Source organism: Erinaceus europaeus, chromosome 16 (assembly GCF_950295315.1).
Source record: "Erinaceus europaeus chromosome 16, mEriEur2.1, whole genome shotgun sequence".
Lineage (NCBI taxonomy): Eukaryota > Metazoa > Chordata > Mammalia > Eulipotyphla > Erinaceidae > Erinaceus > Erinaceus europaeus.
In genome coordinates, this window is record NC_080177.1 from 12206152 (window position 1) to 12224239 (window position 18088).

An 18088-nucleotide genomic window follows, 5' to 3' on the forward strand; every position below is an offset into this window, starting at 1 on the left:
TTTTGTGCCACCTGCGCTTAACCTGCTGCTCTACCGTCCGACTCCCTTTAAAAAAAATTTTTTTTTTAATTATCTTTATTTATTTATTGGATAGAAACAGCCAGAAATTGAGAGGGAAGGGGTGATAGAGAAAGAGACAGAGACACCTGCAGCCCTGCCTCACCACTTGTGAAGCTTTCCCCTGCAGGTGGGGACTGGGGGCTTGAACCTGGGTCCTTACGCACTGTAATATGAACTCAACGGCTTCTATCTTTTATAGAAGAAGCATTGTCATTTATATCAATCCCTTTGACGACTAGAAGCAGTTCCAAGATCCAGGGAAATCACAGAAGGCAGTGAGGGTGGATGAAAGGAGGAAAAGCTTCAACTATTGCAAGGGCATGAGAATATCTGCGTGTGTGGCAGGGCTGCCCAAGGCGGGGATGGACAGACATGCAGATTGGGGGAGGGGGTGGGGCAGGGCCCTCCTAGGAAGGAGGTCTGCATACCAACTGGGGATTGAAGAGATTGAGGGCCTGTTTGGACTGTAAACAGCTTCCATCTGGGTAGCCAGGATTCCTGTAGAGTAAAGATGTTGACTTTTCTTTTTTTATTCTATTCTGAAATTTTTTTTATATTTGACTTTGATTTTTTCGTATTTTCCTTTTTGTTGCCCTTTTTTTTTTATCGTTGTTGTTACTGATGTCATTGTTGCCAGATAGGACAGAGAGAAATGGAGGGGGGGGGAAGACAGAGAGGGGGAAAGAAAGATAAACACCTGCACACCTGCTTCACTGCTTGTGAAGAGACCCCTCCCTGCAGTTAGAGAGCTGGGGGGATTGAACCGGGATCCCCGTGCTTTGTGCCACCTGCACTTAACCTGCTGCACAACCGCCCAACCCCCAGATGTTGACTTTTGTCCCCAACAGTGAAACCCTTCATAATCTCATCATGAAAGGCTGGTTTGGGGGTGTTACTTTATGGGGAGGGACCAATGTCAGGGGCTCTCTCAGTAGAAAGGTGTCAAGGTCGGGTAAAGAAAGAGTACCAGCCCTGTATACTGAAGAAATGGAGAAAGGAGGGGAGACAGAGAGGGGGAGAGAAAGATAGACACCTGCAGACCTGCTTCACTGCTTGTTAATCAACCCCCCTGCAGGTAGGGAGCCAGGGGCTCAAACCAAGATCCTTATGCCGGTCCTTGTGCTTTGCGCCACGTGCGCTTAACCCACTGCACTACTGCCAGACTTTTAAAAAAATATTAATTTCCTTTTGTTGCCCTTGTTTTATTGTTGTAGTTGTTATTGCTATTGTTATTGATGTTATCATTGTTAGATAGGACAGAGAGAAATGGAGAGAGGAGGGGAAGACAGACAGGGGCAGAGAAAGACACGGCTTATGAAGCGACGCCTCTGCAGGTGGGGGGCTGGGGGCTCGAACTGGGATCCTTACTCCGGTCCTTGTGCTTTGAGCCACATGCACTTAACCCGCTGCGCTACCGCCCAACTCCCCCCCCCTTTTTTTTTTTTAACTTTATCTATTATTGGATAGAGACAGAGAGAAATTGAGATGGGAAAGGAGGTAGAGAGGCAGAGAAACATCTGCTGTCCTGCTTCAACACTCATGAAGCTTTCCCCCTGCAGGTGGGGATCAGGGGCTTGAACCCAGGTCCTTGTGCACTGTAATGTGAGTGCTTAACCAGGTGTACCAACACCTGGTCCATCTTCCTCTACCTATCTACCTGAATGGAAAAGTATTTGGGGGGGGGGGTGGTTCGGGTGGTAGCACAACAGGTTAAGTGCAAAGACCGGTGCAAGGATCCTGGTTCAAGCCCCCGGCTCCCTACCTTCAGGGGGTCACTTCACAAGCGGTGAAGCAGGTCTGCAGGTGTCTTTCTCTCTCCCTCTCTGTCTTCCCCTCCTTTCTTCATTTCTCTCTGTCCTATCCAACAATAATGACATCAATAACAACAACAATAATCACAACAATAAAAAAGGGGGGGGAGTTGGATGGTAGCACAGCAGGTTAAGCACAGGTGGTGCAAAGTGCAAGGACCAGCGTAAGGATCCCGGTTTGAGCCCCTGTGAACACAACCAGTGAAGCAGGTCTGCATCTTTTTCTCCTCCTCTCTCCATTTCTCTTTGTCCTATCCCGCAAAAACAACATCAATAACAACAACAATAATAATCATAACAATGATTAAAAACAACAAGGGCATGGTCTAGGAGGTGACTCCGTGGTAAAGCTTTGGACTCTCAAGCATGAGGTTCTGAGTTCGATCCCCAGCAGCACATGTGCCAGAGTGATGTCTGGTTCTTTCTCTCTCCTCCTTTCTCATAAATAAATAAAATCTTTAAAAAAAAAAAAAAAACAAGGGCAACAAAAAAAGGAAAATAAAACATTAAAAAAAAAAGGGCAACAAAAGGGAAAAAAATAGCCTCCAGGAGCAGTGGATTCATGGTGCAGGCACTGAGTGAGCCCCAGCAATAACCCTGGACGCAAAACAAAAAAGTGTTCCAGGAGCTTTGAAGTCACACATGCACAAGGCCTTATTTTATAAGAGAATGAGGAGGAGGAAAGACAGGAATGGAGGAAGGGAAATAAAAGAAAATGCAGATGGAAAGACAGGTATGTAGCACTGGACTCTGACAGAGCACCTCTCTCCCCTGCAAAACTACTCATTTAAGACAGTTTGGGATGGCCGGCTGCTGCCATAGGGACTCCCTGGGATGCCTGAGTTCTCTATGTAGATGTCTCATTCCTGTTGTATTACAATGGCTTTTTGACTATTGAGTCACAAATAGGCTTAACTTACAGTTGTGTCCATTCTTTTTTTTTTTTTTTTTAGTTGTGTCCATTCTTAAATTCACAAGGATTTCATCATCACCACTACAATTTTCATTATTTCTTATTTATTAAGCACTCATAATATCCCACCCCCTCCCTTAACCCCTCCCCCTCCACTCCCATCCCCAGATCTTTGGGAAAAGCTTCATAATCACACTTGGCCCTAAAGACACACTGTTACAAGGACAAACCTCCAGAGTATTTGATCTTCAGCCAGTATACCCTGGTACTACTACAGAAATTATATATATATATATATATATTCTTTGCTCACGTCTGTACATTATTGATCTTTGCTGATTGCTTAAAATAGACCTGATTCTCTCTACTACAACATCTTCTAAGTCAAATAGTCCAACAATAAAAGGGGACCTAGTTTCATAGATTGGCCAAGAACCCCCTAAAGAATTTTTAAGTAATGAATTGAAACTGTCACTGGAATCTATTACCTGTTTCCCCCTAGAGCTATCGCCCAGAGGAATAAGACTGGGGCAGAGTGGGCACCTGGGGATGATATGAAAACACACATGTGCCCAAGCTGAAGATTACTGGGCATAATGGACGTTTGCTTAGAAAGGGGACTCTCTCTCTCTTCCCACCCCCCAGACATTTTAGATAGCCATCCTGGGTCCATTTGAGGAGTTCTTTCTAGCCAAGACAGAAGTCCCCCTGAATGCACATATGGTCTAAGGGTATCTTGAGAAGTTGTGAATCCCCCAGGAAAGTAGAGACCTTGAGTCCCATTTTGCAATCAATCCCCTGTCCCTAGATAGTGTCTTCAGCAGTTTAGTGACATTTTCTTTAACATTTTCTTTAACAATCTGGGATTTCCTGGGATTCTCTGAAGAGGCTGGAAATGACAGACCAGCCCACCCTTGAAGGAAATCCTATTAAGTCTAATGGTGAGGCGTAAGTGGCTGCTTAGAATAAGAAACTGCCTCTCCCTCAGGTTCTGCTCCCAACACTGGCATGCTTCATGCCACGAGGACTTGCTTCCTCAGGCGCCTCTGATGAGACCAAGGTCATACACTGGCAGGTGAGTTAGCCAACAGGCAGAGTTGCGAGCTTGCATGGCTGGTATAGTGTGACACCACTAATGAGAAATGGTTAATCATATGAGGCTGGTGGAAAGGGTGAGTGCTGGTCACAGGCTAGAGACTGGCTCTGAGGGTCTGTATCACTCGATAGACACTTGGCTTGGGAAACATCCTCTTCAGGCAACTGGCCAGCTGCTTCAGGTACCACCCAGGGAACCTGATGGACCTCTTCCGGGGCCTCCTGGATCTGCAGATCACCCTCCACAGGAAACTCTTGTGATGATCTTTCAACCTCGGGGATGTCTCGAGACAACAGATTGATTGCAGAAGCCTCTTGGGCCAGCCTGCCAACTTCCACAGAGAACTCCTGGCATGACTGGCTGAGTTCCTCAGGGATCTCTTGGTTAAGTTTGCCAACTTCCACAAGGATTTCCTGGGTTAAGTCACTGACCCCAACAGGGACCACTCTGCCAACTGCTGTAGAGACCCCCTGGCATGACTGGCTGATGTCCTGAGGGTTCTCCTGGCAACATTGATGAGTTTCCTCAAAGATGTTCTGGCACAGCTGGCTGGCCTCATGGTGTGGCTGAGGAACTTTCTGACATATCTGGTTAACATTGTCATGGTTCTTCAGGCCAGGCTGGCTAATGCCAGGGACCTCCTGGCATGGGTGGCTGACAGCTTCAGGAATGTCCTGGCATGACTGGCTGGGCTCCATATATGGTTCCCACAGGAGCAGACTTGATACAAATGGCTCTTTTTCTCCTTCTATGGGGAGCACTGGTGCTGCATTCCCTGGGGTCTCCTGAAACAGCTCAAGGCCTTGGTGTTCTTCAGTCACATCTGAACTTACAGAAGGTTGATCACTGAAGCCAAAGTGGCAGTTGCCATCTGCTGCAGTAGGAGATGAAGGACCAGCACTGGACACAGTACTGGAAGGGCCACTGCTGACTGTAAAACGAAACCAGGAATGCAAGTCAGATAAGATGGAAGGAGTAGGCATCACTCTATGTATGCATGTGGCTGCAATGCCAGAAGGCGAGCTGTGACACCATAATCTTGGGGAAAGAGAGTCTGAATTCTTCTAGGTTATTCAAGAGATTCCTACATTAGTCCAGCTCAGGAACAATTGCTCTGGCCTTATGCCTATTATAGAAATATCACCGAGATACACATAAGGCTTCAGGAGAGAATGTGGAGACCCACTTCATCTAGTTCTTTCACGAATGTACCTCCATCCCAACTCCTAGTGACCCCTTTTTCCTCCTACTTTGGAAGCATATAAACACTTTATATTCTAGTGGTTCATAATCAGGGTCATATAAAAAGATAATGGGAATTAAAAAAATCTATTGTCTCCAGAGATTCAAATTTTGTAAGTTAAGGGGAAAGACATAGGATAGGGAGAGAGAGATGAGGACAATATATTTTCTTAAACAGTCTCAGTTAGATCTGACATACATTTTCTGTTAAAAATCATTTCTTTCAATCAGTCAGTAGGTTAGGGGAGATAATATAATGATTATGCAAAAAAAGAGTTTTATGCTTGAGGCTCCAAAGTCCCAGGTTCAATTTCCAGCACCACCACAAGCCAGAGCTGAGCAGTGTCTGGCTCTATCTTCCTGCTTCTCTCTCTCTTTCACTAAGATAAAACAAATAGAAGATATTTTTTTAAAAATCAATCAACATATTTCTGTGGCAGAGATAATCAGTTTGTAGTCTAAAAGACAAGCAGGGAAAAGTAAAACAAACAAAACCTTCTAAATCAGAGTAATAGAAAAGAAAAAACAATTTACCCAAAGATGGAAGACTATCACAGATTCTCTAAATGGCAACGGTTCCTAATTAATAATATTTTTTCAGAGGGCTCACTGACCTTTTTGAAATATTGATCAGAGTCATAAGCTACCTTATCAGAAAAGTATACATCTGGATATACACACACTAATTTTTACATATGATTCCTGGGCTTTATAGGCTTGATCCTGAAATCAGTCCATGGATCCCAGGTTAATATCCTCTAGCTGGAGCAGGAAAGTGGCTCAGTGATACAGTATGTGCTTTGTGTAATGGATGCCCTGAGATCTATCCCTAGAATTACATCCAATGGTGAAGCAGTATTCTGTCTTTTCTGTCTCCTTTAGTAAATAAAAACAAAAGCATGTATATCCTTATCACAACAACAAGAGTCTCTAAGTCTTGCATATATGATATCATAGGCTTTTAGATATTATATACATAAACTATAAAACTCAACTTCCCAGATTCTGACAGTAATACAAATGAAGATTTTAAGAGTCTTCAATTGTGGAGCCAGGCGGTAGCGCAGCAGGTTAAGCGCAGGTAGCACAAAGTGCAAGGACTGGTGTAAGGATCCCGCTTTGAGCCCCCGACTCCCCACCTGCAGGGGAGTCGCTTCACAAGTGGTGAAGCAGGTCTGCAGGTGTCTATATTTCTCTCCCCTCTCTGTTTTCCCCTCCTCTCTCCATTTCTCTCTGTCCTATCCAACAATAACGGCATCAATAACTACAACAATAAAACAACAAGGGCAACAAAAGGGAATAAGTAAATTTAAAAAATGTCTTCAATTAAACTGTGGTTCAATTGCTACTCCAGCCTCTACTACTTTATTATGTAATCAACTGTTTTTTTCTTTATAAATATCTTTACCAATGGTATTACAACTTTACATGTATATATATTTAAAAATATTATTTTAGTGATATGTATACACATACACACACACATATGTAGAGGTGGGAAGAGAGAGAACCCAAATCACTGCTCAGCTTGTAATGGTGCTAGGAAATGAATGTGGGGCCTCAGAGCCTCAGGCAAGAGAGTCTTTCACATAACCATTATTCCGACTTTATATTTAAAAACACATATAAATAACGATAGGTTCCAGAAACAAGAAACAGTTGAATATTTTGTTATCAAAGAGAATCTGAGAAAGTTAGCACGTCTGAATTTAAGGTAGATCATTTATCTCTTTTCTAAGAAGGATCTCAGGAGACATGATTCAAGCAAGCAAGCAAGCAAAAAAAAAAAAAAACAAGATTTTGTGTCAACAGTCATATATTTAGAGCAAACAGACCCTAAACATATTTACAAGGGCAAGGGGGTGTGTGCAAATGTTCACTGGGTAGGATGAATGCCTGGTTGCACATGGCCCAGGTTCAAGCCTCAGGACAATATGGGAGTTACCACAATAAGACCAGGGAACATTTTGGTGTTGTGGTTTCACTCTCACAGGCTCTGTGTACATATCTCTTCCTATATATACACACACACACACACACACACACACACACACATATATATATACACACACACACACACACACACACACACATATATATATATATATATATATATATATTCCTTTCTCAATGAAAAAGTTAGCATGGGATTCATGAAATTACATATGCTCAGGCTCCAACTTCAAAGAAAGAAAGAAAGAAAGGGAGGGAAGGAGGGAGGGAGGAAGGAAGGAAGGAAGGAAATACCAGTGAGGTTACACACCTTAGACTGAGTCAAAGGTATGATAATAGATTAAAAAAAAATCTATGTTAGTTGAGTTGTCCAAAGAATTGGAGAAGTAGCCTTAATTTCCAATTACTGATTTGGTTCAGGCAAATGAAAGAAGACAGGCAGAAACAGAAGAGAATGAAGCATAAGATTTTTAGGGACAGAGAGCCTGAAACATTTCAGGATAAGGGTAATGGAGCAATGGTGAACATAGAATAATCTGAAATGGGAGCCTGGCGGTAGCACAGTGGGTTAAGTGCATGTGGCGTGAAGCACAAGGACCGGCAGAAGGATCCCTGTTCAAGCCCCCAGCTCCCCACCTGCAGGGGAGTCACTTCACAAGTGGTGAAGCAGGTCCGCAGATATCTGTCTTTCTCTCCCCCTCTCTATCTTCCCCTCCTCTCTTCATTTCTCTCTGTCCTATCCAACAATGATGACATCAATAACAACAACAATAACTACAACAAGAAAACAGCAAGGGCAACAAAAGGGAATAAATAAATAAATAAATAAATAAATAAATAAATAAAAGAATAATCTGAAATTCAGAGAAAGAATTTTTGATGTCAGGTAGTCTGGGAGGTGGTACAGTGGATAAAGCATCAGACCCTCAAGCATGAAGTCTTAAGTTCAATCCCCAGCAGCACATGTACCAGAGTGATGTCTGGGTTCTTTGTCTTTCTCCTCCTAGCTTTCTCATAAATAAGTAAATAAATAAGTAAATAAAATGTTTAAAAAATAATTATTGATGTCATAAAGAATAATTCTTGCTGTCAATAGGATGCCTGAAGAAATGCAAAGGTCAACAACGATTTACCCCAATGCTGACATATGAATCTTTGCTTTTGTTCTGAGTGAAAAAAAAGTCACGCTTGATCTTAGTTATTCTCTGGAAGTAGGATGAATGGAGAAGGTGGTTTTTTATCATCTATTTTTTTATCTTCCCTTTGATTATCTCTTCCTCCCTACAACTACTTGAGAACTTCTTGTGGCTTCACAATGTATAGTTAACAAGGATAATTTGTGATTGGCTGGAAATCATGAAGGCAGGTTTCAAAAACCCAGGTTCAACCCCCTGGCACCACCTTAAGCCAGAGCTGAAGGGTGCTCTGGTTAAGAAGGAGAAGAAGTAGAAGAAAGAAAACATGAAGACAAGATGGGGAAAGCAGTACTGTGGTTTCCTCTTTACTCATCTCTACTTGGGAAAGCTGGAGAGACTTGGGGAGCTCAAAATGAAGTTCTTTCTCTTTTTATTCCCCAAAAGACCTTCTGGGTCACTATCTGTTAGGAGACTCTCCAGTGAGAAGGAGGGGACATGGAGGACTGAGGTAATGAGAAGTAAAGATCCTTCCTTCATCTTGGAAACAGTGGATAAAAGAGCTTCTCTTAACTAGTTACTTGTGGTGTTTCAAGCCCATCTTCTTTTCATTCCTGAAACAGCTCTCACCCCCTAAACATTCCATTCCAAAGGCCATCCCAGAAGGATTACTTACACCAGGGGGGCTTCTCAGAACGCTGCCGCAGCTGTAAAATAGGTGAATGAAGAGCACGGGGTGGGGAAAACTGGTTCTCTGAGGTCCGGTTGCTGTGCATAGAGTCAAAGAGGGCTGGATAGGTGGAGAACAGAGAGAAATTGGGGAAAGCATATGAGGAAGAAGCCAAGCCCACAGGTTCTCAACATAAATCAGTCAACTTATACTTACTGACTCAGGCATTCCCAAGAACTAGTATTTCCAAGGGATCATTCCATAAGCCATTTTAAGTATTTCAAACTTTATATTTGAATATTACAACAATTTTAAGTGGAGACAGTAGTACAATCAACACCCACACACTCACCCAGATTTAACACATGAACATGTTATGACTTTGCCATTATTTGTTTCATCAATTTCTCTCTTTCTTTTTTTTTTAATATTTATTTATTTAATATTTATTTATTTATTCCCTTTTGTTGCCCTAAGTTGTTTTATTGTTGTAGTTATTATTGTTGTCGTCGTTGTTGGATAGGACAGAGAGAAATGGAGAGAGGAGGGGAAGACAGAGAGAGGGAGAGAAAGATAGACACCTACAGACCTACTTCACCGCCTGTGAAGTGATGCCCCTGTAGGTGGGGAGCCAGGGGCTTGAACCCGGATCCTTAGCCGGTCCTTGCGCTTTGCGCCACGTGCACTTAACCCACTGCACTACCGCCTGACTCCCCTCTTTCTTTCTTTTTAAAAAGATTTTATTTATTAATGAGAAGCTAGGAGGAGAGAAAGAACCAGATATCACACTGGTACATGTGCTTCTGGGGATTGAACCAGGGACCTCATGCTTGGGAGTCCAATGCTTTATCCACTGTGCCATCTCCCAGATCACCTTTCTTTTCTTTCTTTCTTTCTTTCTTTTTTTTTATACCAGAGCACTGCTCAACTCTGACTTATGGTGGTGTGGGGGATTGAACCTGGGACTTCAGAGCCTCAGGCTTGATAATCTCTTTGCATAACCATTATGCTATTTACCCAACCTTTTCATCAATTTCTTCACACTGATGTTCATTAAAATCAATGATAAACATGATGAGATATTTCATTTCTATAGACATTACTATGAATTTCTAAAATAAAATTTATAGGGGCCAGGTGATGGTGCATATGGGAGAGCATACACATTACCATGTATGAGGACCTAGGTTCAAGCCCCTAGTCCCCACCTGCTAGAGGAAAGGTTCATGAACAGTGGTGCAGGTGCCTGTCCTCTCTGGTTCTTTGTCTCCCTCTCTTTATCTCTATCTCTCTATCAGAAAGAGGAAAAGAAAGTTAAAGGGGGACACTAAGAACAGTGGAATTGTCATGTAGGTACTGAGGCCCAGCAATAATCATGGTGACAAAAAAAAAAAAAGATTTTTTTTGATAGAGTTAGCCAGAAATTGAGAGGGAAGGGAGAGACAGAGAGACACCTGCAGCCCTGCTTCACCCACTCATGACGCTTTCCCCCTCCAGGTGGGGGCCAGGAGCTTGAACCTGGGTCCTTGCACACTGTAGTGTGTGCACTTAATCAGGTGTGCCACCGCCTGGCCCTAGAAAGATTTCCTGTAAAGCTACAGACCATTATTAAACCCTCTGGGTTGACTACTGTGAATATTATTATCATGAACATTTACATGTGAGTATTATGCCAATTACACTTTTAGTTTATTTTTATATATTTTTAAATATTCATTTATTTATTCCCTTTTGTTGCCCTTGTTGTTTTCTTGTTGTAGTTATTGTTGTTATTGATGTCATCATTGTTGGATAGGACAGAGAGCAATGGAGAGAGGAGGGGAAGACAGAGATGAAGAGAGGAAGATAGACACTGGCAGACCTGCTTCACCTCCTGTAAAGCAACTCCCCTGCAGGTGGGGAGCCAGGAGCTCAAACCCGGATCCTTTCGCCCGTCCTTGCGCTTCGAGCCACATGCACTTAACCCACTGTGCTGCCACCCAATTCCTTATTACTTATTCCCTTTTGTTGCCCTTGTTGTTTTATTATTGTTGTAATTATTGTTGTCGTCGTTGTTGGATAGGACAGAGAGAAATGGAGAGAGGAGGGGAAGACGGGGAGAGAAAGATAGACACCTGCAGACCTGCTTCACTGCTTGTGAAGCAACTCCCCTGCAGGTGGGGAGCAGGGGGCTTGAACCAGAAGCCTTACGCCAGTCCTTGTGCTTTGTGTCACCTGCGCTTAACCCACTGTGCTACTGCCCAACTCCCTCAGGTTCAATTTCTTTGAATATACACCTCAGAGTGGAACTGCTCTGTCATGTGGTAATTCTATTTTGAAATTATTGAGGAACTGTGAAAACTATTTTCCACAGTTGCTGTAGCAATTTACATTTCTACCAGCAATGTATGAGAGTTCCAGCTTGTCTGCATCCCCACCAACACTGAATTTTGAAGTTTTTTTTTTTAATTATTTATTCATGAGAAAGAGGAGGAGAGAAAGAAAGAACCAGACATTACTCTGATACACATGCTGCCGGGAATTGAACTTAGAACCTCATGCTTGAGAGTCCAGTGCCTTATCAACTAAGCCACCTCCCAGACCACTGAAGTTTGCTTTTCAAGGTCTAGCCCTACTAGTGAGTGTGCCGTGGAAGCTCAGATAGTGGTTTCGATTTACAGAGCCCAAAGGACAACTGAGGGCGAGCATCTTTTCATGTGATGCTTGGCTGTTTGTATATCTTCTTTTTAACTTTCATATTTATTTATTTTATAGAGATAGGGAATTGAGAGTGAAGGGGGAGGGGGGAGGGAGGGAGAGAGAGAGAGAGAGAGAGAGAGAGAGAGGGAAAGAGAGATACCCACAGCCCTGCTTCACAGTTCACAGAGCTGCCTCCCTGCAAGTGGGGGCTGGGAGCTTGAACCTAGGTCTTTGCACATGGTGCTGTGCGTCCTTAACCAGGTAACCTGAGGCACCACTGCCCCTCTTTGTATATCTTCTTTGAAGGCTCATTCTTCAAGTCCTTTGCCCATTTTTTTCTTATTCTTATTCATCTATATACAATTTTGGGGCAGCAGGGATCCAACCCAGGGCCTCATACATCTAAAGCAAGAACTCTGCCACTGAGCTGCATTTCCAGCCTGTTTATATTTATTCAAAAAATTTTATCAAAGATCTTTTTTTTTTTTACTTTATTTTCCCTTTTGTTGCCCTTGTTGTTTAACGTTGTTGTTTGATGTCGTTGTTGTTGGATACGACAGAGAGAAATGGAGAGAGGAAGGGAAGACGGGGGGAGGGGGGTTGGAGAGAAAGACAGACACCTGCAGACCTGCTTCACCACTTGTGAAGCAACTCCCCTGCAGGTGGGGAGCCGGGGGCTTGAACTGGGATCCTTAAGCTGGTCCTTGTGCTTTGTGCCACGTGCGCTTAACCCGCTGAGCCACCGCCTGACTCCCTCAAAATATTTTTTAATCTTCATTTATTTATTGGATAGAGGCAGCCAGAAGCTGAGAGGGAAGGTAGAGAGACAGAGAGACACCTGCAACACTGCTTCACCACTTGCAAAACTTTCCCCTTGCAGGTGGGGACCAGGGGCTTGAACCCAGGTCCTTGCACATTACATCAAGTGTGCCCAACAAGGTGTGCCACCACCTGGCCCTCTTTATTCTTTTCTTAAATATTTATTTATAATAGAGGAGAGAGAGAATCAGAGCATCACTCTGGCACATATGATGCTGAGAGTCAGACCTGGGACCTCATGCCTCTAAGTCAAACACTTTAGTTACGTGCTGGGCTGCCCAGCCTAGCTTTTCTGTTTTGTTTTTTGTCTTTTTTTGCATCCAGGGTTATCACTGGGGCTTGGTGCCTGCACTATGAATCCACTGCTCCTGGAGGCCATTTTTTCCCATTCTGTTGCCTTTATAGTTCTTGTTGTTGGATAGGTCAGAGAGAAATTGAGAGGAAGGGAAGACAGAGAAGGGGGGAGAAAGATAGACACCGGAAGTCACCTCCCCCAACCCCCGGTAGGTGCAGAGCCAAGGGCTTGAACTGGGATCCTTACACCTGTCCTTGCTGCTTTGCGCTATGTGCCCTTAACCCATTGCACTATCACCTGGCCCCCATTTTTTTTGTCTTTTTTATATTTATTTATTTATTTTCCCTTTTTGTTGCCCTTGTTTTTTTATTGTTGTTGTAAGTTATTATTGTTGTTGTTATTGATGTCGTTGTTAGATAGGACAGAGAGGAATGGAGAGAGGAGGGGAAGACACAGACGGGCAGAGAAAGACAGACACCTGCAGACCTGCTTCACCGCCAGTGAAGAGACCTCCCTGCAGGTGGGGAGCCCAGGGCTCAAAACAGGATCCTTATGCTGGTCCTTGCACTTCGCACCACGTGCATTTAACCCACCGAGTGTAATACCACCTGACTCCCCATTTTTTGTCTTTTTAAAAACATTTATGTATTTGTTTTTGTCACCAGGGTTATTGCTGGGGTTCAATACCTGCATGATTCCACTGCTTTTAGGAGACATTTTTCTCTCTTTTTCTTTGATAGAGGGTGAGAGATAGAGAGGTAGATCGATCGATCGATTGATTGGTAGAAAGCAGTAATACTGAAGTATAATACAACATGCATTTCAGGTGTGTATCATTAAGAATCAGCATTGTATGTAATAAAGGGAAACAGCTCAGCTGGTAGGGCACAGGACTGCTTGCCGGAAACTCCAAATTGTTTACCCAGAGTCACGTGTGCTGGAGTGGAGCTCTGGCTTCTCTCACACTCACAGCACTCATAGCAAACTCTCTTACTCTCTATTTATATTTTAAAATCATTTTTACTTATATTGAATATATAGTTTTATACTTTCCATCTTTATATGGAGTTTCTCTTTTTTTTTTGATACAGAGAGGTAGAGAGAGAGAGAGAGAGAAAGAGTGGAAGAGACTGCAGCACCCAAGCTTCCTTTAGTGAGGTGGGGGCTGGGCTTGAACCTGGGTTGTGCACGTGGCAAGGCAGCACACTATCCAAGTGAGATATTTTGCCAGCCATCTCTGATTTGATTTAAAATAAATCTTAAAACCCCAAATCCAAGATGTGCATATGCCGCATTGAAACCATCACTAAGATCGCAAGTCTACCCTTCAAAGCAGAATCTATCCTCTTTTCCTGATTCGTGTGCCAGTCTCCCACCCTTCTGGAACTCCACACTGGTTACAGAGTCTAATGATGGGGCCAGGGATATAATACACGGGTAGTTCACTGAAATTGAATGAGAGAGTGCCCAAGTTTCCAGGTTCAATCCTTGGCATTATCAATAGCCAGAGTTGAGCATTGCTCTGGTCAAATATTTTTGGTTGCAAACTGGACATTTTGAACATTCTAAGGTGTCAAATCTGAAGATCAGATTACTCCTCTTCAGGATCTGTCTTGTGGTAGGCTGCAGATAGTGTTTACTGACTTTTCTAAGCTATTTTTGTAAACGTTATCTTCTGTGATAGGTGCAGTCCCTGAAGTCTCTGTTCCTCTAGCTTATGTTTACCTAGTATTTTAGCAAAAATATGCTTGAATTCCAGGAGCCAATAGGTGGAGATGGAGGAAAGAGTTGGAGAGACAGAAGGATAGGTGTAGAGAAAGAGGAGAAAGAAGGGGGGCCTCTCCCAGTCTTTTGTGCAAAACTCTAGGTTCCCCCCAGCACTCCAAAACAAAGCAAAGAAAAACATTGCAAGAAATACATAAAAGTAGACCTGAAAAAAATTAATCACATAGGCCAGCTCAACATCATAGAAATATCACTTCTAGGAGCCGGGTGGTAGCACAGCGGGTTAAGTGCACGTAGTGCGAAATGCAAGGACCGGCGTAAGGATCCCAGTTCGAGCCCCCGGCTCCCCACCTGCAAGGGAGTCGCTTTACAGGCGGTGAAGCAGGTCTGCAGGTGTCTATCTTTCTCTCCCCCTCTCTGTCTTCCCCTCCTCTCTCCATTTCTCTCTGTCCTATCCAACAACGACGACATCAATAACAACAACAATAATAACTACAACAATAAAACAACAAGGACAATAAAAGGGAATAAATAGGGAGTCGGGCTGTAGCACAGCAGGTTAAGCGCAGGTGGCGCAAAGCACAAGGACCAGCATGAGGATCCCGGTTCGAGCCCTGACTCCCCACCTGCAGGGGAGTCGCTTCACAAGCGGCAAAGCAGGTCTGCAGGTGTCTATCTTTCTCTCCCCCTCTCTGTCTTCCCCACCTCTCTCCATTTCTCTCTGTCCTATCCAACAACTACGACAACAATAATAACTACAACAATAAAACAACAAGGGCAACAAAAGGGAATAAATAAATAAAATATTTTTAAAAAGGGAATAAATAAATAAAACATTTTAAAAAAAGAAAAAAGAAATATCACTCCTTTCCATAAATTTAATGTGAACCCAATAAAAATATTGATACTTAAAATTTCTCCCATCCAAGTACTAACCAGGCCCAACCCTGCTTAGCTTCCGAGATCAGATGAAATCAGCACGTTCAGGGTGGTATGGTCATAGATGATACTTAAAATTTCTAAAGTCACATGCATTTGTAGTGGCAAAGCATGTAGTCTACCACTAAGCTATATCCAAGCCTCTTCCTCATATTCTAGGAGTCATGGGGGTGGGGGGTGGGGCAGAGACAGACAGAGAAGAAGGTAAGAGTATTCTCCATACCTGCAGATGCCTGTGCTTGGGCATCAGTATGGCGCTGGCAGACTTTACTCAAAAATTCACTCACTTGACGCAGGGAAAGGGCATTATGCAGTGTTTCCAGGGGATGAATGGTAGGCACCATGGAGCACCCTTCAAATCCTGTTAGAAAAGAGATGGGCAAAGTCAATATTATTCTTGCCAGATACCCACCCACTGAGTAAGGAAGTCTGGAGAGCCCCTGAGAGCCATCAGAAGAGTCCATGGCCTTTTCAGTGTGGGGCATCCAAGGTCTCAGGAGAGTGAATTCTTTAGAGCCCCGAAGGAGTCTGTTTCTCTCACCTTCATATTACCTTCAAAGTCTACCTGCTGTGGCCTCCAGGTGAATTAAATCACCTTTCATCCCACCTATAGAAAGTCTACAATGTCCCATGAAAAAATCCACAGTCCCAGTAGGGTAAACACCTACACTGCTTTTGTACTTTGTGGTGGGGAATGAAAGGAAGATCCAGAATAAGGGGTGACACTGTAGGTCTACAGTGAGATAGGGAGGCCATGTAGCTGGGAAGAAATAGCAGATTTCAGGAGGCCATGTACAACAGAACCAGATTAAGGAGGAGAGCATGAAATCTGATGAAGAGCTCATGCAGATTTAGCATGTGGGTAGAAAGGCTAGAGTATTTGGAAGCAAGCTGGAAGGCATGCAGTACACGTGATGCTCAGCCCAGGGAAACCACATGCATGAACAGGCTGGGGGATGGAAGTTCTTTCTTGGTCATTTCCATCACATCAAAGCTTCTCCCTTTTGCTCTCACTGGAAAACTCCAGACTTGCTAGGATCTTGCTATTTAATCAAGAAAAAAGAGGCAATCCCCTCCCCCCGAAATAAATAAATAAATAAATAAATAAATAAATAAATACTGAACCTGACGATTTCAATTGTAGGTCTATCAGTCTGAGTAGAGTAAAGCGTAAACTTAAGCATGTAACCCAATCCTAGAGACTGTTGATGAAAAACTACATCCTCCTCGGAGGATCAAGAAACATTCCAACTAGTTTTTAGTTCCCAGTTTTTCATGTGTCTCTTCTTCATCTATTTAAAGGAACTAAAGGCAGGCAGGACAACAATATTGACATAAGACAGCCTCCTGTTCCTCAGTGACTAAAACCTCCAACTCAGAAGGATTACACTGGACTATCTTCTAACCTTTGGCCCTAGTTGGCATCAAAGATTTAATAGAGACCTCTGTGCCTCAACCCATACCCCCGCCCCATACTAAAATGGCAAGAGGGGAGGAGAATTACAGTCTCTGGATCCTTAGAGTAGCTAGAAAAACAAATGGGTTGAAAGATGGTAGTAATCGAGGGTACAGAGATAAGAACAGTTTCCAGGGCAAAAGATTGCTACTCCTGTACTGACCAGAACTGGGAATGGGCAACATTAGGAGGCAGCGAGGAAGGAGACTAGGAAGGAGATGAACAGCCAATACTATAGCTACCAGGCATTCTGGCCCCAGTCCCATTCAAGCGACTAAATGCAAGTCACATAACCTTCGGGTAAACAGGAGAAAGGAATAGATGAACTCTCCTGCCAGAAGTGCAATAAGCAAAGCAGTCAGTCCCAGCCAGGGCAGTGGCAGCAGCCAGCTTGGTGGCAGGGGGTGGGGGTACCGTAGAGGCACTCGGGGTCATCCTGGCCTGAGCGCAGCCAGTTCCGGAAGAGGCGCAGGTGGTAGGAGCACTGGTGCAGGTGATGCGCCAGCGTGGCATCCAAGGAGACCGGCCGGCCCCCTGAGCAGTCAGAGGAAAAACTGCGCAGCAACTGGACCACAGGGTGCTGGTCATCCAGCAGTTCTGGAGGGGGTGAGGGGACCACGGCAGGTAGCACAACAATAAAGAAAGAGAAGAGGGAGAGACAGTGAGGGGGGCACTGACTGGCACAGCATTACTGAGAGGTGGGGGGCCACTCGGCTCCAAGGAGAGCTCAAAGAGAAGCAGAGATGGTCAGGGCCACTGGGTTTCTCCTGCAGGGAGGACTGTAGGCATCACACAGCGAATCTAAATGAAGAGGCTGGTGAGACATCATACAGCAAGGCCCTCTCCCTTCTCGTTGACCATAATTCAGTCAGTGCTTGCAGACGGCAGTCACGTGATAGATGCGGGTGGGTGCCTTAGTGGTGTTGCCCCTGATTGTCCTTGGCCAAACCCTAGTGAGGGCCTGCTTCTCAGGTAAACGGCACAATGTATATGTGAGGCAGGAATAGAGACTTAAAGAATCAGTCACTCAAAGAGGGTCAAGAGAGGCACCGGTTATCAAGATAAAGCTGTAAGCTTAAAAAAGGTTTTAAAGGCTCGGGAGAGGCCTTTTGGGCCAGATGGGGCTGGAACTGGGCACTTGCACAGGAGACTGGCAGGAAGCTAGTTATAGGAGTCCTTTCAAACAGAGCTTGTACAAAAGACATCAGTACATGACGATGTCAGTCTTGGCTAAACATCCTTTACTTTTATTCAAATGCTACAGATTTTTTTAAAGTATATGAATCTCAGGACTTTG

General features: G+C 43.9%; 1 protein-coding gene across 26 annotated transcripts in view; it reads right to left on the bottom strand.

Annotated features, from left to right (window-relative positions):
* Window positions 1–2925: 2925 nt before the first annotated feature.
* The window catches only part of PPIP5K1 (diphosphoinositol pentakisphosphate kinase 1), a 59043-nt gene continuing 43880 nt past the window's right edge, over window positions 2926–18088 (bottom strand). For 12 of the 26 annotated variants that reach the window (XM_060174509.1, XM_060174513.1, XM_060174520.1 and 9 more), the window contains 4 exons: window positions 17206–17388; window positions 15559–15696; window positions 8885–8998; window positions 2926–4811 (listed from right to left, as the gene is read on the bottom strand). In XM_060174509.1, the coding sequence (XP_060030492.1) occupies window positions 3931–4811; window positions 8885–8998; window positions 15559–15696; window positions 17206–17388 (1316 nt within the window). In that variant the 3' untranslated portion in view covers window positions 2926–3930. Of the gene's footprint in view, window positions 4812–8884; window positions 8999–15558; window positions 15697–16003; window positions 16096–17205; window positions 17389–18088 lie in introns of those variants that run through there. The other 14 variants (XM_060174527.1, XM_060174525.1, XM_060174523.1 and 11 more) reach the window with 5 other exon arrangements.